The sequence below is a fragment of the Lepus europaeus genome, chromosome 10 (assembly GCF_033115175.1).
Source record: "Lepus europaeus isolate LE1 chromosome 10, mLepTim1.pri, whole genome shotgun sequence".
Taxonomy (NCBI): Eukaryota; Metazoa; Chordata; class Mammalia; order Lagomorpha; family Leporidae; genus Lepus; species Lepus europaeus.
In genome coordinates this window covers 19,643,536-19,669,036 of record NC_084836.1, presented here as the reverse complement: position 1 = coordinate 19,669,036, position 25,501 = coordinate 19,643,536, and the positions used below count along the sequence as shown (strand labels likewise).

Below are 25,501 nucleotides of genomic sequence, written 5' to 3'. Positions count from 1 at the left end.
GGCTTAACAGGCTAATCCTCCGCCTTGCGGCACCGGCACACCGGGTTCTAGTCCTGGTTGGGGCGCCGGATTCTATCCCGGTTGCCCCTCTTCCAGGCCAGCTCTCTGCTATGGCCCAGGAAGGCAGTGGAGGATGGCCCAAGTCCTTGGGCCCTGCACCCGCATGGGAGACCAGGAGAAGCACCTGGCTCCTGGCTTCGGATCAGCGAGATGCGCTGGCCACAGTGGCCATTGGAGGGTGAACCAAGGGCAAAAAGGAAGACCTTTCTCTCTGTCTCTCTCTCTCACTATCCACTCTGCCTGTCAAAAAAATAAAAAATAAATTAAAAAAAAAAACTACCTTAAAATCAGACTGTGCAGGAAAAGAATTTATGGAAAGCAGACTTCGGGGAACACTCTCTATAGAAGTCAGCCTAACTGAAGCAGTAAAATACTATCGCCCAGTCACTGACAACAATGGTCAACAATTTACATTACCTTTGTAAAGATAACCTTGAATCCTGCTGTGTCTGCGCAGTCTGGTTAAGTCTTAAGAGGACATAACTCAGCAGGGCTTGTACTTCTGCTCTCATTCCACACCTCTTGGTTTCCATGTCAGCTCAGCGTCTGTAGAGACAGAGCTCTCCAGGTTGCAGAAAGGGAGGGTCGCTCAGCTAGAACCACGAGCTGGAACGTGGTTCACTTCAGAAAGTCTTTTCCTAGCTCACTGTTAGTGGATCTCGCCTGACATTTATTTTTAGAAATCTTATTCCAAGTATTTGACGTTTTCTTTAAAACTTTTTAAATGAAACATAAAACAAGAAATTTAGAAAAATTACATTCTACTTTAAACTATAATTAATCAAAATGCCATAGCCATCAAGGGGACTATATTTTATCTCCTGGTTATGTGAACACAGAGCAAAATGGCCAAGTAGGAGAGTTTGTCCCTGATACCCTTTCACTTCCTTAATTCACATGTTTTTGTTTTGGCACTTCTATTCAGAGATGCCCCTCAGTTTTTTCCTGGCCCCCTCCATTTCCTCAGTCTTTTCCTGTATTGTAAAATGCACTCATGAATCCTGCTTAGGAGTGAAGGACTAACCTCCCCAATGAGATGTGTACCCTGGGATTCAGAATCCCTGTCATGCTATAGCCCAAAGTGGGCAAGTGCAGTTGTGGAAATGTAGACATCTATGTACTAAAAGAGCAAGCATTTTTGTGGGTTTGCTGATCTTCCAGGCCCTTGAAGTGTGTGTGGTAAGACTTCTTCTGGGTCATATATTGAACTGTCTAACACAAATCTTGCTGTCTGGGCATTGTTTTTATACTGAGAATTAATTTATAGATGTTCTGAGTTTCTCTGTGCTACCCTCATAGGCAACACTGAATGTGAGACAGTTTCATGAATGATTAAAACAAGTTTATTAACCATTCTCTCTACTTGCAAGCAGATATTCTTGAAGTATATGCTCCATTGCTATTTTCTTCCTAGCCAAGGCATTATTTCCTTGACAACCTGTTTTGAATTTTTTAACTATAGTTCTATATTTCAAATCTTTTTTATTACTTAAAACTTATGAATAGTTACTTCTTTGTAAGGAACTGATATTGTTATACAGGTTAATTCAGAATTGGTGGACTAGAAGAAAAGTACGACAAGAACATGGACCTGAAAGGAAAATAAATTTCCCACAGTGGGAGAAGGACTACAACCTTCAGCCGATGAATGCCTACGGACTCTTCGATGAATACTTGGAAATGAGTATGGAAAATTATAATTAATATCCTATTAATTATAAATGCAAATCTTAGTCCTCTAGGGACATTCAACTGAACATATACCCATTACCATCAAGGCCATCAGTTTGTGGAGACTCCCAAGCTATTTGCAGAGGACCACATTCCTTATTTTAAGAAGCTCAATATTTATACATAGTGCCAAAAGCATAATCACTCCAAACTCTTCATGATATTATGTCTTGTCCCTTGTAATCAATCACTAGAAAACAAAATGAGTTAGGAAATTTAGTGAGAAAAACAAAAAGGAGTTATCTCTCGTGAAATGACTGACGCCCTCGTTTGGCAGACATCCATCCAGCCCTGTTGTGTGCAGGTATACACTGGGTTTGACACCAGAGATACATAAAGCAGCAAGGCACAGTGCCCAGCTTTGAAAGAGTGCATAGGCTAGAGGAGAGAAACTAACCTTAAGAGAATAAATAAGTGAAGTGTAATAGACACTGCAATATGAATCACTAAGAGGTATGTTGGGGTCAGTGGTTTCTATTGTAGGAAAGAAATGGCAGGAAGCTCGGGTCTTAGCCTGTGCACACTTACAATTAAGGTATCAGATTTCTCTAGACTCAAAACCAAGCTACTTCCATTAGCAGGTAACCAAGACCACGGGTTATTTTTTAATATTTATTTATTTATTTGAAAGTCAGTTACAGAGAGAAAGGGAGAGGCAGAGAGAGAGTGATTGATTGATTTTCTGACTTCTAGTTATTGAGCCGAGCTAAAGACAGGAGCTTCATCTGGGTCTCCCACTTGGGTGACAGGGGCCCAAATACTTGGTCATCTTCTGCTGCTTTCCCAGGCATATTAGCAGGAGCTAGATACAAACTGAACCAGCCATATCTCAAACCGTTGCTCAGATGGGATGCCAGCATTACAGGTGACAGCTTAACCTGCTGTACCACACTGCTAGCTCCAGACCATGGGTCCTGGAAGCAAATTACATGGGCTCCAATCCCAACCCTATCATTTATTGATTGTGAAACATTCAACAATTCCTTAATCTCTCTTTGACTCAAGTTCTTCATCTTTAAAGTGAAGACAATAATAAAAGTAACCATATCTTAGAGTCTTTTGGTGGATTAAATGAGTGAATTATGCAAAAGTCTTTAACAGTGCCTGGCTCTTAGGATGTTGGCTATACCATTATTGTTCTTGTCCTAGTCTTTCCTCCTAGGAGTAAGGGAGCTAATAAATTCCTTAACAGATATACTGAGTTTGTTTATATTTGCTTCTTTTTTAATTATGCTCAGGGGTTTGAAGTAGGCGTAGGTATGGGCAATATGCATTACTTTTTTTTTTTTTAAAGGAAAGGGTTTATTGGGGGAAACCCGACAGACCCGAGGGAAGGGGCGAAGAAGGAAAAGAGAGAGATGGAGAGCATAAGAGAGAGATCATGAGACAGAGAGAGAAACAGAGAAATCAGGAGATGGAGAGAAAGAGAGCCATGTGTTTAGGAACAGGTCCTTTTAAAACTTTGCCAGAGGGTAAGCAGGGAAATGGGAGTAGCGAATCCCATTAGAGTAGGGATGGAGCTGCTACCTGTGTTTGGAATATGCATTACTTTCAAAAGAAGCAGTTCTTTTTGAGGAAAATCTGAAAATCAAAGGAGTGGTAGAATTAATTCTTAAAGTTTCTTAGATTGTTTATGTCCTAAGAATCTACTGATGTTTTTTAGAGTTTCAATTATAAAATAGCAGAATGATATAACTCGGAAAAGAAATCAATTGGGAAATTAATAATAAAACTTAATAAAGGGAATTCATTAAGAGAACTAACTACTTTGAGGACTCTTAATGGACTCTTCTCCCATATAGAAGGAAATGAACAATAATGTTGGTATATTGAGTGCTTGAAAAGAAGCTTTTTATTTTAATGTGGTTGGAATTAGTAATGTCGCAAATACTGCAGTATCTTTGCAGCATGAAATGAATCGCAAACAGACTAGGGAATTTCTTTCTATTGTTTTGTTATTCTGACCTCCCTACTTTGTTATATTTTTTTAAGTATAATCACTTAACTATAGCTTATAGTGAGAAAAATGTACAAATCACAAGTGTTACAGAACAAGGAAATTTCACAAATGTAAATAAATCTGCAAATATTAGGGATTGGCAAACTACTGCTCACAGACCAATCTATTGCACTGCCTGATTTTGTCAGTAAAGTTTTATTGAAACTTAACCATGCCCACTTATTTATGTAGTAGAAATTACTGCTTTTGCAATACATGTAAAAGCGGAAGTGAATAGTTGTGACAGATTGTATGGACGCAATGCCTATAATGTTTACTCTCTGGCTCTTTATAGAAAACATTTGCCAGCCTGCAAGCTAGATCAGGAAACAGAATATTATGAATATCAGAGAAAGTGCCTCTGTCCTCTCTCCCATTCATAATACCACCTCCAGCACCTTTCTTGACCTACAACAGCACAGATCAATAAAATGGAATATAAATGGAATTGGAGTATATACTCCTTTGTAACTGGATTTTTTCACTCAATGTCACCTTTATAGAATTCTTCCAAGTTGCTACCAATACTGAAACTTCATTTTAGTTGTTATATGGTATTCCTAGAATGTGGACCTAAACCAAAATTATGAGACAGACAGAATTGACGTTTGATTTCCGCTAAACCCATCTTTCCTTTTATTCTTGTGGTTTTTGCATTTCCACTCCCAGATATAATCCCAACTTTCTCTTTTGCACCTGCAGCACACAGATACTCTCTTATCAATCCCTCATCTTGCCCATATCATTAAATGTACTCCTGAGAATTGCTGTGGATAAATTTGCTAGAGACGCACTTGAATAGGAGTCAAAGTGTCTGTTACTTGTGAAATTGCAGGCATCAGTGTGCCAGTAGATGAATAATCTTGTGAGTGTGCACTTATTCTAGGCTCCTGAAAATGGGAATGTACATTATTTATTATCCATTATACTACTGATAAACACTTGGGTTGTTTCCAGGTTTGAGCTCTTACAAATAATACTGTGAAAAATTTGTACCTTTTTTCACTAATATATGCATAATATTCCTGTTAAGAATTTATGGGAGTGGCAGTGGTGGGGACGGCATTGTAGCATAGCAGGTAAAGCTGCTGCCTTCAATGTCAACATCCCATATGGGCGCTGTTTCATGTCCCAGATGCTCCATTTCCAATCCAGCTCCCTGCTAATGGCCTGGAAAAAGCAGTGGAGGATGGCCCAAGTGGTTGGGCCCCTGCCACCCATGAGGGAGACCCAGGTAAAGGTCCTGGCTTCTTCCTGGCCTAGTACTCCCCTCATAGTCATCTGGGGAGTGAACCAGCAGATAGGAGATGTTTGTGTCTCCCTCTCCCTCTCTCTCTGTAACTCTTTAAAATAAATAAATAAATCTTTTTTAAAAAATGTATGTGGGAGCAGTGTTACTAAGCCATATATATACATTTGTTGGTTTTCAAACTTGCAAACAGTTTTCAAAACTGCTTTGCACCAATTTATGCTCCAACTAGTAGTATAAGAACACCAGTTATTCCACATACTGACTAGAACTATTTAGTCAGTCTCTTAAAGGTTGGTACATCTCAGTAGCTCACCATGGTTTTAGTTAGAAATTTCATCTGAACTAATGATGCTAAGCAATTTTTGTATGCTTCAGCCATTTGAATATCCTCTTTTGTGAGCTCCCATCCAAGTGTATGTTTTTATTGGGATTCCTGCCTTTTACTTGGTAATTTATGGAAGTTTTTTTTTTTTTTTTTTTTTTTTACATATTCTGGATTAGAGTCTCTTGTCAGAAAAATAGGTTGCAAGTCAAATACCTTTCCCAGTTTGTAGCTTGACCTCTGATTCTTTTAATGATATCTTTAAATGAATAGATGTTTCAACTTTGTTCTTTGAAATGGGTTCCATATAAGTTTTAGAATCAGATTTCTACAAAAATCCTAATAAGTTATTGGGGTTGACTTGAACCCTTAGAAGTTTCAGGATAATTGGGATTTTTTCCCAATCTATGAATATGATGTGTGCTTACATTTATTTGTGACTTTTTACATTTTCCTCAGCAGTTTTTTTGTAGATTTTAATATACAGATTTTAATGTACCCAGGTACTTGGGTTCTTGCCACACATATGTGAGACCTGGATGGAGTTCCCTAGCTCCTGGCTTTGACCCAACCCAGTCCCAGCAGTAGCATGCCTTTGAGAATTGAGCCAGTGGATGGAAGATATATCTCTCTTTCAAATAGATAAATAACTATTTTATAAATGGATGCTAGAAGAAAAAATATGAATAGTACTATATCAACTAAATAAATTTATAATTAAAAGCTTTTTTTTTTTTTTTTTTGACAGGCAGAGTGGACAGTGAGAGAGAGAGACAGAGAGAAAGGTCTTCCTTTTCCTTTGGTTCACCCCTCAGTGGCTGCTGCGGCCGGCGCACCGTGCTGATCCGAAGCCAGGAGCCAGGTACTTCTCCTGATCTCCCATGCGGGTGCAGGGCCCAAGGACTTGGGCCATCCTCCACTGCCCTCCCAGGCCACAGCAGAGAGCTGGACTGAAAGAGGAGCAACCGGGACAGAATCCGGCACCCTGACCGGGACTGGAACCTGGTGTGCCAGCGCCACAGGTGGAGGATTAGCCTATTGAGCCGTGGTGCCGGCCATGAAAACTTTCTCATGAAGAAAATTTGGGAGCCAGGTGACTTCCCTAGTGAATTCTTCCAAAAATATGAAGAAGAAATAATAGTAGTCTTATTAAATTGCCTAAAAAATAGAACAAAGGGGAAAAGTTTCCAAATAAGAACCCATAAAAATGGGGCCGGCGCCGTGGCACAGGAGGTTAATCCTCCACCTGCAGTGCCGGCATCCCATATCAGCGCTGGTTCTAGTCCCGGCTGGCCCTCTTCCAATCCCGCTCTCTGCTGTGGCCTGGGAAAGCAGTAGAAGATGGCCCAAGTCCTTGGTCCTTGTACCCACATGGAAGAGCCAGAAGAAGCTCCTGGTTCCTGGCATTGGATCAGCCCAACTCTGGCTGTTGCAGCCATTTGGGGAGCAAGCCAGAGGATGGAAGACCTCTCTCCCTCTCTCTGCCTCTCTAACTCTGTCTTTCAAATAAATAAATAAATATGCATTTGAGCATGGAAAGCCAAGACACTGTGGCAAAAAAAAATATCCTACATGAAGGACCTTGCTGGGCGAAATCCTGGTAGAAACAAGTGGTCATCAAGGAAGGAGGTACTTTTCTCTGAAGGGAGGAGAGAACTTCCACTTTGCTTATGGCCTTGTCTAAATAGTGACAGAGTTTGCAGATTCAAAAGGCTTCCACAGCCTAGGCAGCTCATGTCAACAGCCTCAGGTGATCACTGAGGTCCTACATAAGAGTGTTAATTGTTAAATTAGCAACAAGTGTCACTGTTGCACTAAATTCCCAGGCAGGACCTCTGTCCATAAAGAATTCTAAGTGTTTGCAAAAGATGTGTCATTCTTGGGTGTTTCTTTAAAGTTAATTAAGCTTTAAGAAAAGGAAGTTTAATTAACTTCAAGATGCAATGACTTTGAACAGCCCTTGTCTCAGTGTTGAGGAACAGTTTTTTGTTTTTGTTTTTTGTTTTTTGTTTAATTGGTGCAAATTGTTGAACTCTTTACTTAGTTTAGAGTTGGTCTTCTGTGTATACAGTTAATCGAAAATGGATCATAGTGGAGAATGGGACTGGGAATGGGAGCGGGAGGAGGACAAGGGGTGGGAAGGTGGGTGGGAAGGCAAGTATGGTCGGAAGAATCACTATATTACTAAAGTTGTACTTATGAAATGCATGAAGTTTGTATTCCTTAAAAACAGAAAACATTAGAAAATTTAACTATACAAGTAACATTAATTTCAATCACTAAAATTCATAAACTACCTAGGAATAAATAGGCACATTAGCAGGAAGCTGGATGAGAAGCAGCATAGCTGGGGCTCAAACCAAGCACTTCTGTGTAGATGCAGGCATCCAAAGCAATGGCTTAGCCCTCTGCACCATTATGCCCTCCCCTCTTATCCATTCTTTTTGCAAACATGAAAATGATTTTATTTGGGGTCTTAGGAATTGAAATTCAGGAGGCACATGTTCAGATAGCTCCAAATCAGTGCTCAAAAGAAGGTGAAGAAGGTGAACACTTTATATATAATTTCTATTCATATAGCTGAAAAAAGTCAAGATTTTTTAAATTTTTTAAGGTGAACAAATTTCATATATTTCATATATACAGACTTAGGAGCATAGTAACACTTCCAACTCTACACTTGTCCTACTCATGCTGCCTCCCTTCCTCTACCTTTTCCATTCCTTCCTTTAATTTTTACAATGATCTCTATTTTATACTCATAAGATTAACACTACACTAAGTAAGGAATTTAATAAATAGTAAGAAGAAAAACACTGTTCCTCAACAGTATGGACAAGGGCTGTAAACAATCATCAAATCTTAAAATTCAGTTTCACTCATATATATTACATGCTTTTGGTACTCTATTAGTTACCACAGATCAAGGAAAACATGTGGTACTTGTCTTTTGGGAACTGACTTATTTCACTAAGTATAATGGTATCCAATTGCATCCGTTTTGTTGCAAAAGTCAGTATTTCATTCTTTTTTATGGCTGAGTAGTATTTCATACTATATATTGATTGATAGATACCAATGTAGATATCACAGTTTCTATATCTAGTCATCAGTTGATGGTCATCAGGTTGATTACATATCTTAGATATTTGAATTGAGCTCCAGTAAACATGAGGGTATGGGTAACTCTCATATGATGATTTAATTTAGTTTGGGTGAATTCCCAGAAGTGGGATTGCTGGATCATATGCTATATCTATTTTCAGCTTTCTGAGGTATCTCCATATTATATCCACAATGTTTATACTAGTTTGCACTCCCACCAACAGTGGATTAGTATACCTTTTCCCCCACATCCTCACCAGCATTTATTGTTTGTTGATTTCTATATGAGAGCCATTCTTACCGGAGTGAGGTGAAACCTCATTGTGGTTTTGATTTGCATTTCCCTTATGGCTAGTGATCCTGAGCATTTTTTCATGTGTCTGTTGGCCATTTGGATTTCCTCTATTGAAAAATGCCTGCTCAAGCCATTTGCCCATTTCTTAACTGGATGGTATGTTTTGTTGTTGTTTTTGAGTTTTCTGAGCTATTTTATAGATTCTGGATATTAATCCTTTATCAGTTGCAGAGTTGGCAGAATTTTTTTCCTATTCTGTCAGTTGCTTCTTCACATTGCTGAGTGTTTCTTTTGCAGAACAGAAGCATCTCAGGTGGATGTAATTGCATTTGTCAATTTTGGCTTTGATTGTGCTTCTGGGGTCTTTTCCAAGAACTCTGCCTATGTCAATGTCTGGAAGAGTTTCTCTAATATTCTCCTCTAGTATTATGGTGGTATCAGGACAAAAATTTAGATCCTTGATCCATTTTGAGTTGATTTTTGTAGAAAGTATAAGTTAGAGGTCTTGTTTCATACTTCTGCATATGGAGATCCAATTTTCCCAGCACCATTTGTTAAAGAGACCAACCCTTGCTCCAGGGATTTATTTTAGATCCTTTGTCAAAGATTAGTTGGTTATAGATACATGGGTTGTTTTCTGGTTTTTCTATTCTTTTCTGTTGGTCTGCATGTCTACTTTTGTGCAAATAACAGGCTGTTATAATTAAACTGTCATATGTCTTAAAATCTGGTATTGTGATGCCTCTGGCTTTGCTTTTGTTGTTGTTAAATTGCTTAAGCTATTCCAGGGTCTCTTGTGTTCCCATATGAATTTTAGCAGTGTTTTTATTAGATCTGAGAAGGCTGCCATAGGTAGTTTGATTGGGTTCACACTTTATCTGTAAATTGTGACCGTGGAAGACCATCCTCCACTTTGCCCCTAAGCAGACATGGTGGCAGCTCAAGGGGTGCTTCTGTCCATGGGGCAGCAGCGCCTCTGGGGGTTCAACAAGAAGCTCTTGGTGCAGGGCGGCCCTTACATTTTGGAGGGAACAGATGGAGACATGCACAGGGTGTGCCACAAGTTGTTTCGAATGTTCCTGAGACTTGGATGACATTTCTGAAAAATGGACTCCAAGTGGCCTCTGAAGACTCGGAACTGTCCACATGCACCATTGGGCTGTGGATTGATGCCTGAAGCTGATATGAAAGTGAGAATTTGATAATGAGCTGATATGAAATAAGCTGATATGCTTCGACTCCAGGGCAGGTCCATTTCCAGTGATCCAACTCTTGGCAGAGCTGCCAGGGCTCTTCACAAGCTGACTTCTGCTGAAGCCCAGGCTTACCACATTGAAAGCCACTGCAGTGGACTGGCCTGTTGGGTCTCCTTGAGGGCAGATCACTGTACAGATCAGCCATTAATAGGCCTGCCACCCATTGCTTCTGATGCCTAGCTTTCTTTTCCTCCTGGTTTGTGTTCAAGCAGACCAGAGGATGCAAGTCAAGGGAGTGCCCAAGTCCCATCTCTAATCTTCGGTGGCCTGAACTACAAGTCTATAGTCACAGGCATGTTCTGCAGTAGTTTTTCTAAGGTAGGCAATGCCCATGAGGAAAATTATATTCTCACTTTAAAACTTTCTTTCCCTTTGGTCTGAAAGGGAGGTTTTTTCTACTTACTGTTTACTTCGCTGATGGCGAAGTGAATCTAGCTATGAGATTATTATTTAAGCTCTTATTTTGGCTATGCTATTACAGAAAAATGTTAGCCATCTCTTTTATAAGGTCTAAAGATTAAATTGTGCATCCTACAGATTATAATATTTTATATTATATATTTATAATAGAATTAGTTTATAATAGAATTAGTTTCCTACCTTGAGGAGAATAGAGAAATGAAAGAACAAGTTGGGCTTAGAATAGAGACATGAGGGAGCAAATCCTAGATCGCTTGCTGACAATAGCAATATCACATGAATACTTAGCAAACCGTTTTAACCATTAGATAACAACTTAAGAAAACATTTACCAGAAGGTCCAATGCCTTCTATAAATTTTAAGAATCATGTATTTGGAAACACCTCTTAAATATCTAACATGGTGTAGTTTGTTTAACCAGTCAACTTAAGCACAACCGTATAAAATGTTTGGAGTCGAAGGATGCCCAGGTCAGAGCCACAGATCTTATTGGCTCTAAGCTGAAAAGCCCTTCACTCAGCCCAACTTCCAAAGTGACCACTGCAGCTGAGGGGATGGCCAAGTAGGGTCAGCAACATTGCAGGCAGAACTGTAAATTTCTTGTTAGAGATGCCCCCTGCCTTTACCTGGCCAACTCTCCTCCCAGGCCAGCCAAGTAATGAAAGTCAACAGAGTGCCTTCCCCTAGGAGGTTCACACCTCCCTTAGGATGTACCCCATGTGAAGAGATAGATAGGTCTGGGCCTCTTAACTTACAAGGCCTAAAGTCCACCAGATTACTATCAAGCCCCTTCTATCAGGTTCTATTTGCCTCTCAATCAGAAAAATTAATTGTAGCTTAGACAGCACCTTTCTTAGCTCCTCTAATAATGACTCTGTCCTTTGTTCTAGACCCTGTCTAGCACACTTGGGCCTCATTCCTTTGTAATCATAACCTCTACTCTACCACCAATGGCTCTATTCCCAACCTGTGTGTACTGATGGTCCTCTTCCCCACTTAATGCTGTATAATTGTTCAGACCTGGTTAATGCCACTTTTAGGATCATTGGTTACTATCTTCACCCTGTCTTTTATGACCTTGTCTAAATATGATCAGAGTCGGCGATCTTGGAAGGCTTCCATAGCCTTGGCAACTCATGACGAGAGCCTAGGGTGGTTACTGGCGCCATAAACTAGAGTGTCAATTTGTTGGGTCAACAACAGGAGCCACTGTGCACTTGCTCCTCATGTGGGATCTCTGTCCTTAATGTGCTGTACATTTTGATTTAATGCTATAACTAGTACTCAAACAGTATGTTTCACTTTGTGTTGCTATGTGGGTGCAAACTATTGAAATCTTTACTTAATGTATACTAAATTGATCTTCTTTATATAAAGAGAATTGAAAATGAATCTTGATGTGAATGGAAGGGGAGAGGGAGCGGGAGAGGGGAGGGTTGCGGGTGGGAGGGAAGTTATGGGAGGGGGAAGCCATTGTAATCCGTAAGCTGTACTTTGGAAATTTATATTCATTAAATAAAAGTTTAAAAAAAAGAAAAATAAAATAAAAAAAGAAAAAGAAAAAAAGAAAAAAAAGAAAAAAGCTGATATGAAAATGAAAATGAGAATAATGGGATAGCCAACTTCTTGGAGCACATGGCTTTCAAGGGCACCAAAAAGAGATTCCCAGTTAGATCTGGAACTTGAAATAGAAAACATAGGTGCACATCTCAATACCTATACCTCCAGAGGGCAGACTGTATATTATGCCAAAGTGTTCTCCAAAGATTTGCAAAGAGTTGTAGAAATCCTTGCCAAGATTGAATGTGAGTGTGGAGTAATTCTCAGAGAGATACAGGAAGTTAACCCAATTTACAAGAAGTTGTTTTTGATTACCTTCATGCCACAGCTTTTCAAAATACTGCACTTGTACGGACAGTCTTGGTACCAACTGAGAATATCAAGTCTATAAATCGTAAAGACTTAGTGGATTATATCCACACACATTACAAGGGGCCAATAATAGTGCTTCCTGCTGGTGGAGGTGTTTCCCATATGAACTGCTTGAGTTAGTGAAGTTTCATTTTGGTGACTTTGTGCACACACAGGAGATGTACCAGCTTTGCCTCCCTGCAAATTCACAGGAAGTGAGATTCATGTGGGAGATGACAAGATGCCTTTGGCACACCTTATCCTAGCTGCTGAAGCTGTTAGTTGGGCACATCCAGATACAATCTGTCTCATGTTTGCAAACACACTGATTGGCAACTGGGTTCAATGTTTTGGGGAAGGAATGAATTTAGCAAGCTGATTCAGGTTACCTTTCATAGAAACCTCTGCCATAGCTTCCAGTTCTTCAATACTTCTTACACAGATACAGGACTGTGTGGACTCTATATGGTTTGTGAACCAGCCACAGTTGCAGACATGCTACATATTGTTCAAAAACAGCGGATGCAACTCCATACAAGTGTCACTGAAAGTGAAGTTGCATGAGCCAAAAATCTTCTGAAACCAAACATGTTGCTGCAGCTTGATGGTTCATCTCCAGTTGGTGAAGATATTGGTGGCCAAATGTTATGCTATAGTACAATTTATATTCCTGAGCTTGAAGCAAGAATTGATGCTGTGAATGCTGAAACAGTTCAAGAAGTACGTATCAGGTATATTTATGAAAAGAGTCCAGCTATTGCTGCTGTTGGTCCCATTGAGCAACTACTAGATTTGCAGTAACATATGCTGGCTTCAGGATTAAAATATTCCTAAATCAAGACATTTTGAATGTTACCTAAAAAGAGACCTGCAACTTTTATCAATACCTAAAAAAAATAAAAATTGAAAAAAATTAAATCTGTAAATTGCTTTTGGTACTATGGACATTTTCGTGATATTAACTCAATCCATGAACATGAAAGATTTTTCTATTTTTGATGCCTTCTGTTATATCTTTCTTTAATGTTTGTAACTTTCAGAGTAGAGGTCTTTTACCTTCTTAGTTAAATGTATTCCATGGTATTTAATATTTTGTGGCTTTTGTGATTGGGACTGATATAAGAACTTTCTCAGCATGGCATTGTCTGTGTTTATGAAGGTTTTTGATTTTTGTGTGTGACTTTTATATGTTGCAACTTTACCAAACTCTCTGTGAGTTCTAAAAGTCTCTTAGTGGAGTCTTTTATTTCACCCTATAGATAGAATCATGTCACCTGCAAACAGGAACAATTTGATTTCCTATCTAATGAGTATCCCTTTGATTTCCTTTGATTTCTTTTTCTTACCTAATGACATTTTTTAGCCTAATGACTAAAATATCCAGGGTTATATTGAATAGCAGTGGTGAAAGTGGGCATCCTTGTCTGGTGTGGTACCTTAGTTGAAATGCTTCCAGCTTTTCCACATTCAATATGATGCTGGCTTTGGGTTTGTCATCTATTTCCTTGATTGTGTTGAGGAATGTTACTTCTATAACCAATTTGATTAAAGTTTTTATCATGAAAGGATGTTATAATTTAACAGATGTTTTCTCTATATCTATTGAGATTATCATATAGTTATTATTCTTTAATTTGTCACTGTAATTTATCACATTTATTGCTTTTCATATGTTGAACCATACCTGCATACCAGAGATAAATCCCACTTGGTCCAGTGAATGATCTTTCTGATGTGTTGTTGGATTCAATTGGATAGTATTTTGTGGAGGATTTTCACATCTATGTTCATCAGGGATATTGGTCTGTATTTCTTTTTCTTTGTTGTATCTTCTTCTTATTTTGGAATTAAGATGATGCTGGATTTATAGAAGGAATTTTGGAGGATTCCTTCTCTTCGAATTATTTTTAATATTTTGAGAATAACTGGTTCTTCCTAAAAAGCCTGGTAGATTTCAGCATTGAAATCATCTGTTTCTGGGCTTTTCTTTATTGGAAAGGTCTTCATTACTGATTCAATCTCTGTCTTGGTTATTGGTCTGTGTCATCATGACTCAATTTTGGTGGATTGTATGTGTCCAGGAATCGATATATTTCTTCTAGGCTTCCCAATATGTTGTCATATAGATATTTGTAGTAATTCCTGATGATTCTTTCTATTTCTGTGGTATCATTGTTACATCTCCTTTTTCACCTCTGATTTTATTAACTTGAGTATTTTTCCGCATTTTTGGTTCATTGGGCCAATTGTATAAATTTTTTTTTATTTTTTTTTTCAAATATCCTCTTTATTGATCTTTTGCATTGTTTCTTTGGTTTCAATTTTGTTTATTTCTTCTAGATTTTAATTATTTCTTTCCTTACTAATTTTCAGATTGGTTTGTTATGGTTTTTCCTAAGGCCTTGAGATGTATTGATAGCCCATTTATTTGATGACTTTCCAATTTCTTGATGTATGTACCAATTGCTATAAACCTCCTTTTTAACACTGTTTTTGCTATATCCCATAAGCTTTGATTGTTGCATTGCCTTCATTTGTTTCCAGGAATTTCATTATTTCTCTTCTTATTTCTTCTATGACCCACTGTTCATTCAGGAGCATGTTGTTCAGCCTCCAGTCTTTGCATATGTTCTAGAGATTCTTGAGTTGTTAATTTTCAGCTTCATTCCGTTGTGGTCAGAGAAGATTCATGGTATGATTTCTATTTTTTTTTTATATTTGCTGAGATGTGCCTTATGGCCTAGTGTATCATGTATCCTAGAAAAAATTCTATGCACTGATGAAAACAATATGTATTCTGAAGCTGTGGGTTGAAAAGTTCTGTAGATTTTAGTTACATTCATTTGGTCCATAGTGTCAGTTAGCTGTGTTGTTTCTTTGAGTTTTCGGTCTAGTTGATTTGTCCATTGATCAAAGTAGGGTGTTGAGGTCCCCTATTACTATTGTATTGGAGTCTATGTCTCCCTTTAGATCCATTACATTATTTTTAAATAGCCAGGCGTCCTGGCATTTTCTGCATAAACATTTTTTGTAGTCACATCCTCTGTAGAATTGATTTCTTAATCATTACATAATGCCTGTGTTTGTCACTTTTAATAGTTTTTTGTTAAAGTCTATTATGTCTGACATTAGGATGGCTATATCTGCTCATTTTTGCTTTCCATAGCATGTAATATCTTTTTCTATCCTTTCACTGTCAGTCTGCAGATATCTTTGTTGGTGATGTGTGTTTCTTGTAGGCAGCAAATAGATTTGTCTTGTTTTTTAATCGCTTCAACCAGTCTCTATCTTTTAATTGGAGAATTTAGATCATTTACATTCAAGGTTACAGTTGAAAAGTAATAACATGGCCCTGTCATTTTTCCGTAAAAATTCCTATTATTTGCTTTGGATTTCCTTTGTACTTTTACTGGGAGATTTTCTGCCTTTAAATTCTTTCATACTGGTGGCTATCTTTCTGTGTTTCTGTGTATAGCACATCCTTAAGATCTTTCGTAAGGCTGGATAAGAATGACAAATTATTTCAGTTTTTTAAATTTAATTTTACTAGTTTCATGTATTTGATATACACAGATTTAGGAACACAGTGATTCTTACCACCTTACCAGCATTCCTACCTATGCTGCAGTACCTCACTCTCCCATGCACACTTTTAATTTTTACAAAGCTCTACTTTCAGTTTACATAATAATCGTACAGTTAACCCTACACTAAGTAAAGAGTTCAACAAATAGTGAGCAGAAAAAAAAACACTGTTGCTCAAAAGTCAAGAAAAGTTCTGTAACAATTGTTGAATCTCAAAATGTAAATTTCACTCCTATACATTACATTTTTGGTGCTCTATTCTTTACCACAGATCAAGGAAAACATACGGTATTTGTCTTTGGAGACAGACTTATTTCACTAATTATAGTGGTTTCCAGTTGTATCCATTTTGTTACAAATGACGGAATTTCATTTTTTTACAGCTGAGTAGCAAAATAATTTCTTCATCCAGTCAATAGTTGATGAACATCTGGGTTGATTCCATATCTTAGCTTTTATAAATTGAATTGTAGTGAACATGGGGGTACAGATAACTCTTTCATATGACTATTTCCTTTTGTTTGGGTAAATTCCCAGGTGAGATGGCTGCATCATATGGTAGGTCTAGATTCAGATTTTTTATATATCTCTATCTGTCTTCCACAGTTGCTATACCAGTTTACATTCCCACCAACAGTGGATTAGGGTACGCTTTGACCCACATCCTCACTATTATTTGTTGTTTGTTAATTTCTGTATGAGAGTCATTCTAATGGACAAGTACCATGCTGTTTTGATTATAACTACCCTGTAGTATGTCTTGAAATCTGGTATTATGATGCCTTCATCTTTGTTTTTGTTGTTTTAAATTTCTTTTGCTATTTGTGGTCTCTTGTGTTTCCATATGAATTTTAGCAGAGTTTTTAAGATCTGAAAAGATTGTTGTTGGTATTTTGATTGGGTTCACATTGAATCTGTCCATTGCTTTCGGTATTATGGACATTTTGATGATATTGATTCTTCAAACCCATGAACATGGAAGATATTTCCATTAGTAATGTATTCTTCTACTTCTTTCTTTAATCTATTTTGATTTTCATCATATTTAGTTTTTGTAGCTATTGTGAATGGGATTGACCTTAGAAGTTCTTTCTCAACTGTGGCATTGTTTGTGTATACAAAGACTATTGATTTTTGTGTTAATTTTATATCCTGCCATGTTACCAAACTATTTTATGAGTTTCAGTAGTCTCTCAGTTGAGTCTTTTGGATCCCCTATATAGAAATATGTCATTTGTAAATCAGGCTAGTTTGACTTCCTCCTTCCCAATTTATAGGCCTTTAATTTCTTTTTCTTGCCTACTGGCTCTGGTTAAACCTTCCAGCATTGGTGAGAGTGGGCATCCTTGTCTGGTTCCAGATGTAGGGGAAATGCTTCCAGCTATTCTCCATTCAATAAAATGCTGGCTGTGAGTTAGTCATAAATTGCCTTGATTTTCTTGAAGAATGTTCCTTACATACCTAATTTGCTTAAAATTAATCATGAAAGGTTGTATTTTATCAAATGCTTTCTCTGCATCTATTGAGATAATCATATGGTTTTTGTTCTTCAATTTGTTAATGTGATATATCACAATGATTGAATTGTGAATGTGAACCATCCCTGCATTCCAGCGAAAAATCTCGCTTGGCCAGAGTTAGTGATCTTTCTTATGTGTTATTAGATTTGATTGACTGTTATTTTATTGAGAACTTTTGTATCTATGTTCATCAGAGAAATTGGTCTGAATTCTCATTTCAGGTTTAGAAATTCTATTTCAGGTTTAGGAATTAAGGTGATGCTGGCTTCATAGAAGGAGTTTGGGCCGGCGCCGTGGCTTAACAGGCTAATCCTCCGCCTTGCGGCGCTGGCACACCAGGTTCTAGTCCCGGTTGGGGTGTCGGATTCTATCCCAGTTGCCCCTCTTCCAGGCCAGCTCTCTGCTATGGCCCAGGAAGGCAGTGGAGGATGGCCCAAGTGCTTGGGCCCTGCACCCCATGGGAGACCAGGAGAAGTACCTGGCTCCTGGCTTCGGATCAGCACGATGCGCTGGCCACAGCGGCCATTGGAGGGTGAACCAACGGCAAAAAGGAAGACCTTTCTCTCTGTCTCTCTCTCTCTCACTATCCACTCTGCCTGTCTCAAAAAAAAAAAAAAAAAAAAAAAAGGAGTTTGGGAGGACTTCCTCCCTTTCACTTGTTTTGAATAGGTTGAGAAGAACTGGAGTTGGTCCTTCTTTAAATGTCTGATAGAATTCAGCAATGAAACAGTCCAATCCTGGATTTTCTTTTTTGGGAGGGCTTTATTACTGTTTTAATTTCTGTCTTGGTTATTGCTCTGTTTGGGTTTCCTATGTCTGCATTGCTCAATTTTGGTAGGTTTATTTTCCCAGGAATCTATACATTTCTTCTAATTACCTGATTTGTTGGCATACATCTTTTTGTAGTAAATTTTGATGATTCTATTTATTTCTGTGGTATCTGTTGTTTGATTTCCTTTTTCATCTCTACTATTATTGTTTTGGGTTTTTTCCATCTTTTTTGTTAGTTACACCAGTGGTGTGTCAATTTTGTTTATTTTTCAGAAAACCAGTTCTTCATTTTGCTGATTTTTTTGTATTTTTTTGTTTCAATTTTGATGATTTCTTCTCTAATTTTAATTATTTATTTTCTCCTATTAAATTTGGGTTTGGTTTGCTGTTGTTTTTCTAAGTCTTTGAGATGCATTGAAAGCTGATTTATTTGGTGCCTTTCTAATTTCTTGATATAGGCACCAATTACTATAAATTTCCCTCTTAACAATGCTTTTAATGTATTCCATAAGTTTTGATATGTTGTATTGTCTTCATTTGTTTCCAGCAATTTTTTCTTTGATTTCTTCAAAGACCCTCTGTTTATTTGGGAGCATGTTGTTCCTTCTCCATGTGTTTGCATAAGTTCTAGAGATTCTTGAGTTGTTGATTTACAGCTTCATTCCATTGTGGTGAGAGAAGATACATGGTACGATTTCAATTTTTTTGAATTTTCTGAGACTTGCTTTATAGCCTTGCCTGTGGTCTATCCTATGAAAAGTTCCATGCACTAGTGAGAATGTGTGTTCTGCAACTGTAGGATGAAAAGTCCTTTAGATATCCATTAGGTCCATTTGGTCTATAATGTCAATTAGCTCTGTTGTTATTGCTGGAACAAGGACATAAGCCTTAGCCATTTTAGGTTCTTGTTACTCCTACCTTCTTTCAAGAGACCAGTTCAGTCTCACATCCTGTATTGTTACACACTCCACCCCCTGCATGCTTGCCCAGGTTTGGAAGCCAGTGGACCAAACCTGAAGAACCAGTCTGGAGAAGCTCACCTCTGCCTACAGCCCCCTCTCCCTACCCCTATATCACCTAGTTATAAAAAGACCCAGCATACTGGGGTCAAGGCCTCTGTGATGTGTCCTCTGTGAGCATGATGGCAGTTGGTCACCCACCTCTTTGAATTTATTTTCTCTGAATAAATTTGATCTGGCTGTGAGTTCATATTCTGTCTCCTCTCTGTTCTGTGACTCTTTTTTCTTACATTTGGTGCCACATGTGAGGTGGCACCCATCTGCACTCTTTCTCTTACATTTAGGTGCCCCCTGTGAGGAGGCACCAATCTGTACTCTTTTCCTTAAAGTTTTCTTGCTGATTTTCTGTCTGGTTGATCTGTCCATTGCTGAAATTAGGGTATTAAAGCCCCCCATTCCTATTGTTTTGGAGTCTGTGTCTCCCTTTAGATCCATTAACATTTCTCTTAAATGTTAATTAATAGCCAGGTGCTCTGTAATTTGGTACATATGTATTTATGATAGTCACATCTTCCTGTTGAATTTACCTCTTTATCAATACATAGTGCCCTTCTTTATTTCTTTTAACAGTTTTTGTGTTAATGTCTATTTTGTCTAACATTAAGATGGCTACACCAGCTCTTTTTGCTTTCTGTTAGTATGGATTATCTTTAGCCATCCTTTCAATTTCAGTCTACATGTACCTTTGTTGGTGAAGTATGTTTCCTGTAGGCAGCAAACAGATGAGTCTTGTTTTTTAATCCATTCAGCAGTCTATATCTTTTAACTGGAGAGTTGAAGCCATTTACATTCAAGGTCACTGTTAATAAGTAACAATGTAGCCCTGCCATTTTTCATAAATATTCCTACTGTTTACCTTGGATTTCTTTTGTACTTTTACGGGAAAATTTTCTGTCTTCACCTTTTTTCATAGTGATGACCATGTTTCTGTGTTGCACATTCTTAAACATCTTTTGTAAGGCAGGATGAAATTCTTTCAATTTCTGTTTTTTATGTAGGGTCATTGTTTCACCTGCATTCATAAATGAGATCTTTGCAGTGTATAGTATTCTAGGTTGACTTTTTTTTCTCTTAAGATTTGGACTAGCCGGCGCTGCGGCTCACTAGGCTAATCTTCCGCCTTGCGGCGCCGGCACACCGGGTTCTAGTCACGGTTGGGGCACCGATCCTGTCCCAGTTGCCCCTCTTCCAGGCCAGCTCTCTGCTGTGGCCAGGAAGTGCAGTGGAGGATGGCCCAAGTGCTTGGGCCCTGCACCCCATGGGAGACCAGGAGAAGCACCTGGCTCCTGCCATCTGATCAGCGCGGTGCGCCGGCCGCAGCGTGCTACCACAGCGGCCATTGGAGAGTGAACCAACGGCAAAAGGAAGACCTTTCTCTCTGTCTCTCTCTCACTGTCCACTCTGCCTGTCAAAAAAAAAAAAAAAAAAAAAGATTTGGACTATATCTTCCCAGTCTCTTCTAGCCTGTAGGGTTTCTGATGAGAAGTAATCTGTGACTATGAAAGTAATCTACTGTTTCTATCATGTGCATTTTAGAATCTTTTCTTTTGTTTTACTGTGAAGAGTTTGACTACAGTGTGTTGTGGTTAAGATCTTTTCTAATCATGTATAGTAGGAGTTCTATGTGCTTCCTGTACTTGGATCTCCCTTTCTTTCTTCAAATTATGGAAATTTTTTAATATATCAAATTTATGTAATTATTTTGCTAAAAAGGCCTTCTAATCCATTCTCTCTTTCCACATCTTCAGGAACTCCTATGACTTGTATGTTTGGTCATTTGATAGTATTTTACAAATCTCCAACACTTTTTTTTAATTTTTCTAATTTATTTTCTTGTTCTGACAGAAAAATTTCCAGAGATTTGTCTTCTAACTCAGATATTCTTTCTTTTTATCATTGAGTCTGAGTCTTTCTACCACATTTTTTGTTTGATCTATTGACTTCTTCATTTCTAATATTTCATTTTGATTTATGTTCAGAATATCAATTTTATGGAAAAAATTTTTATGTCATGTATAGATTTCTTTAATTTGTGAATTTTTCTGATTACTGCTAAGTAATTCTGCTAAGTAATCTTTAAGTTTTTTAAATTCATTTTCTTCATTTCTTCAATCTGTTCATCTTCACATTCTAGTATTAAGGTGTTTTGTGTCCATTTGGGGGTGTCATGTTGTCTTCCTTACTCTTATTTCTTGAATTTCTGTTTATTTTTAGGCATTTGTGGAGATACTTAGGTTTTTTTTTTTCCCTCTGATGGCTTTTGTCTTTGGAATATGCCTCTGTGGCTTAGTAGAGTGTCTGCTCTTTCAGTGAATACCCTGAGATGTGTGCCGTGTGTAACCACAGAGCTCTGATCAGTGCTCCATGGTAAGGAGGTGTCTGATGACACCCAAGTTGGCTGTGATAAATCTCTCTCTTTTTTTTTAACCAGAGGGGAGGTGTTTGATCCACTCTGTAGTCATGCAGTCTCATGCTCACCTCCTCTCCTCCAAGGAGACCTGTGCCTGGGCAATAGCCCCATTGGATGCAGTATTAATCCGCACCTGCCACAAAAAACACACAGTGAATCCATGCACTCCTCATTGTGAGCACAGATACTGCAGCAATGACCCTCACCAGACAATCAGGGTGCCACAAGCATGTGGAGCCACCCTCAGTGACTACCCAGAGACAAGCCACACCCTGCACCCTCCCTCATAGCCTCAGTATTTTTACAGTCCCAGCATATAAGATTCCCACAGTCATGAGCACCCAGCCCCCATCTATGCTCCTAGCCAAACTCAGGTGTCTTCTTTCAGCTGGTTACTGGGTACATGGACACAAGCTGGCACAGCTGTTCTGTATGTCCATATGCCACCCATCCTCTCTCAGCCAGTTACAGGACACAGATGACCGATGGTCAGGGAGAGAGAAATGTGCCACCTTTTTTTCCCTCTAGGTTGGCAGGTACACTGCCCCCCACAGGGCTCCAAGCTGTACTCACACCAGGCTCTCCCACAGCTTTATCTCCAGTGGCTTGGGTGGCTGAAGACTGGTCTCGCCTCACTCTCCAAAACTGGTGCTGAGGCTATTAGTTGCTGGAGTCCTGTGTTATATATCTGTGTTGGTGCTGTGCATCCACACCCTCCATGTATATCCACAGTGTCCCTCTAATTTACATGGAGTTTCCTCTTCAGTTTTCTTCCTAACTTTTCCCTGAGTACTCTCTCCACTTCTTATTCTATCTTCCTCTAGACTAGAGCAGTAAGCTCCCTCCCTATTCCGCCATCTTGGAATCTCCAACATTTCTTTAAATAACCAAATGAACTATAATTGAGTGCATGTACATTTATTGTGGTCACATCTTCCTGTTGAATTGATTCCTTAATCATTACATAGTGCCTTTCTTTGTCTCTTTTAACAGTTTTTATGTTAAAATCTATTTTTATCTGATATTACATTTTTCCTCTTGTAAAATCCCCTCATCACAGGCACACACAAAAGCCATTGTAGCTTCTACTGGTGTCAAAATGGTGCCATTTCCCCCCAGTTGCTGAGTATTCTCACTCTCTAAAGCTGGGGTCTCCTCCAGGTCCAGGCTGCAGGTGTCACGTGTTGTGTCTGCCCTTATTGCTGCACACCTGCAGCTTCCATGCTGCATCATGACGTCCCTCTTCCATCTGTGACTTTCCACTACCAACGGCTCTCCAACTCCTCCCTGGAAATGCACTTCCTCTGCTTTTCTTCTGCTGTTTCCCTCTGTTCAAAAGCAGCATGTCTGTCCCAGATTCAGCAATCTTGGAATTCCTATATTGTGACTCTCATAGTGATACTTCCCACTCCACTCTCCCTCCCACATTCCCACCTTCCCTTCTACTTCCCTTCTTATTCTTTTAGTTTTTACAATGACATATTTTCCTAGTATCCATTTTAATAAGTTGTGTTAATAGTTGTGTTTCTCAGGAAACTTGTCCATTTCATCTAAATCATCAAATTTAGTGGCATAAAATCATTTAGTTTTATGATAATAGCTCCATTGTTAACTTTCATGTATATAAGGTCAGTATTGACTCCTTCTTTTTAACTGACTTCATAGGTTTGTGCTTTTCTCCCTTTTTTTCTTTTGCAGTCTGGCCAGAGATTGAACTTTTAAAAAGTCAACTTTGGGCTTCATTAATTTTTCTTTCTTACATATTTGCCTTCTATTTCATTCATTTCTGCTCTTACTCTTCTTTCTTATACTTTGGGCTTGGATTTCTCTTCTTGTGACATCTTGAGATGGAAACTTAAATCATGATTTTCATCTTTTTTTTTTCCTGTTCTTTTTTTAAATTTTATTTAATGAATATAAATTTCCAGTGTACAGCTTATGGATTACAATGGCTTCCCCCTCCCATAACTTCCCTCCCACCCGCAACCCTCCCCTCTCCCGCTCCCTCTCCCCTTCCATGTGCATCAAGATTCATTTTCAATTCTCTTTATATACAGAAGATCAATTTAGTATAAAGATTTCAACAGTTTGCACCCACATAGCAACACAAAGTGAAACATACTGTTTGAGTACTAGTTATAGCATTAAATCAAAATGTACAGCACATTAAGGACAGAGATCCCACATGAGGAGCAAGTGCACAGTGGCTCCTGTTGTTGACTCAACAAATTGACACTCTAGTTTATGGCGCCAGTAACCACCCTAGGCTCTCGTCATGAGTTGCCAAGGCTATGGAAGCCTTCCAAGATCGCCGACTCTGATCATATTTAGACAAGGTCATAAAAGACAGAGTGAGGATAGTAACCAATGATCCTAAGAGTGGCATTTACCAGGTTTGAACAATTATACAGCATTAAGTGGGGAAGAGGATCATCAGTACACACAGGTTGGGAGTAGAGCCATTGGTGGTAGAGTAGAGGTTATGATTACAAAGGAATGAGGCCCAAGTGCGCTAGACAGGGTCTAGAACAAAGGACAGAGTCATTATTAGAGGAGCTAAGAAAGGTGCTAAGCTACAATTAAGTTTTCTGATTGAGAGGCAAATAGAACCTGACAGAAGGGGCTTGATAATAATCTGGTGGGCTTTAGGCCTTGTAAGTTAAGAGGCCCAGACCTATCTATCTCTTCACATGGGGTACATCCTAAGGGAGGTGTGAACCTCCTAGGGGAAGGCACTCTGTTGACTTTCATTACTTAGCTGGCCTGGGAGGAGAGCTGGCCAGGTAAAGGCAGGGGGCATCTCTAACAAGCAATTTACAGTTCTGCCTGCAATGTTGCTGACCCTACTTGACCACACCCTCAGCTGCAGTGGTCACTTTGGAAGTTGGGCTGAGTGAAGGGCTTTTCAGCTTAGAGCCAATAAGATCTGTGGCTCTGACCTGGGCATCCTTCGACTCCAGGGCAGGTCCATTTCCAGTGATCCAACTCTTGGCAGAGCTGCCAGTGCTCTTCACAAGCTGACTTCTGCTGAAGCCCAGGCTTACCACATTGAAAGCCACTGCAGTGGACTGGCCTGTTGGGTCTCCTTGAGGGCAGATCACTGTACAGATCAGACATTAACAGGCCTGCCACCCATTGTTTCTGATGCCTAGCTTTCTTTTCCTCCTGGTATTTGTTAAAGCAGACCAGAGGATGCAAGTCAAGGGAGTGCCCAAGTCCCATCTCTAATCTTCGGTGGCCTGAACTACAAGTTTCTAGTCACAGGCATGTTCTGTAGTAGTTTTTCTAAGGTAGACAATGCCCATGAGGAAAATTATATTCTCACCTCGGTTTTTGCGTTTGTCGTATGGCATGTTGGAGATATTTGGTTTCTTCACTGTGGTGTTTTTTCTTGTTACACTATGGCTCTATATTAAGTGGACTGTCTGCTTTCGGTGGAGCCTTAGAGGCTTGAGATGAGTGTGGACTGAGAGCTGTGTTTGGTTCCTCAGGGTTGAGGGTGTGTCAAAGATGACACTCCCAGGTTAGGTGTGGTAAATCTCTTTCTTTCTTTCTTTTTTTGATTCAAAAGGGAAGTAATTCCGCACAGCTGAACGTAATTGGAGGTAGTTAGCAGGCAAATGATATACCCACAGGAGCCAGAGATCGGAAGCTCTTTCCCAAGGACCACACAGGGAATCTGTGCTGCCCTTGGTGTGGGCTCCAGTTCTCCTGCAGTCTCCCACTGGGTTGCCAAGTTAGATGCTAATCTCCTGTTATTTCACCCCTCCCCCCAGAGTCAGGTGTTTCTGCTAGGCTCAGGGCCAGTGCAGACCTGAGGTCGCCCTGCTTATGACATATGTCC

At 39.1% G+C, this 25,501-nt stretch overlaps 1 protein-coding gene and 1 pseudogene across 1 annotated transcript in view; both read left to right on the top strand.

Moving 5' to 3' along the window:
• The window catches only part of ANO4 (anoctamin 4), a 409,492-nt gene that overhangs the window by 349,052 nt on the left and 34,939 nt on the right, over positions 1-25,501 (top strand). The window contains exon 21 of the mRNA XM_062201997.1: positions 1,602-1,744. Coding sequence (XP_062057981.1) covers positions 1,602-1,744 — 143 coding nt within the window. The remainder of the gene's footprint in view (positions 1-1,601; positions 1,745-25,501) is intronic.
• LOC133767575 (mitochondrial-processing peptidase subunit beta-like) lies at positions 9,736-13,175 on the top strand (annotated as a pseudogene).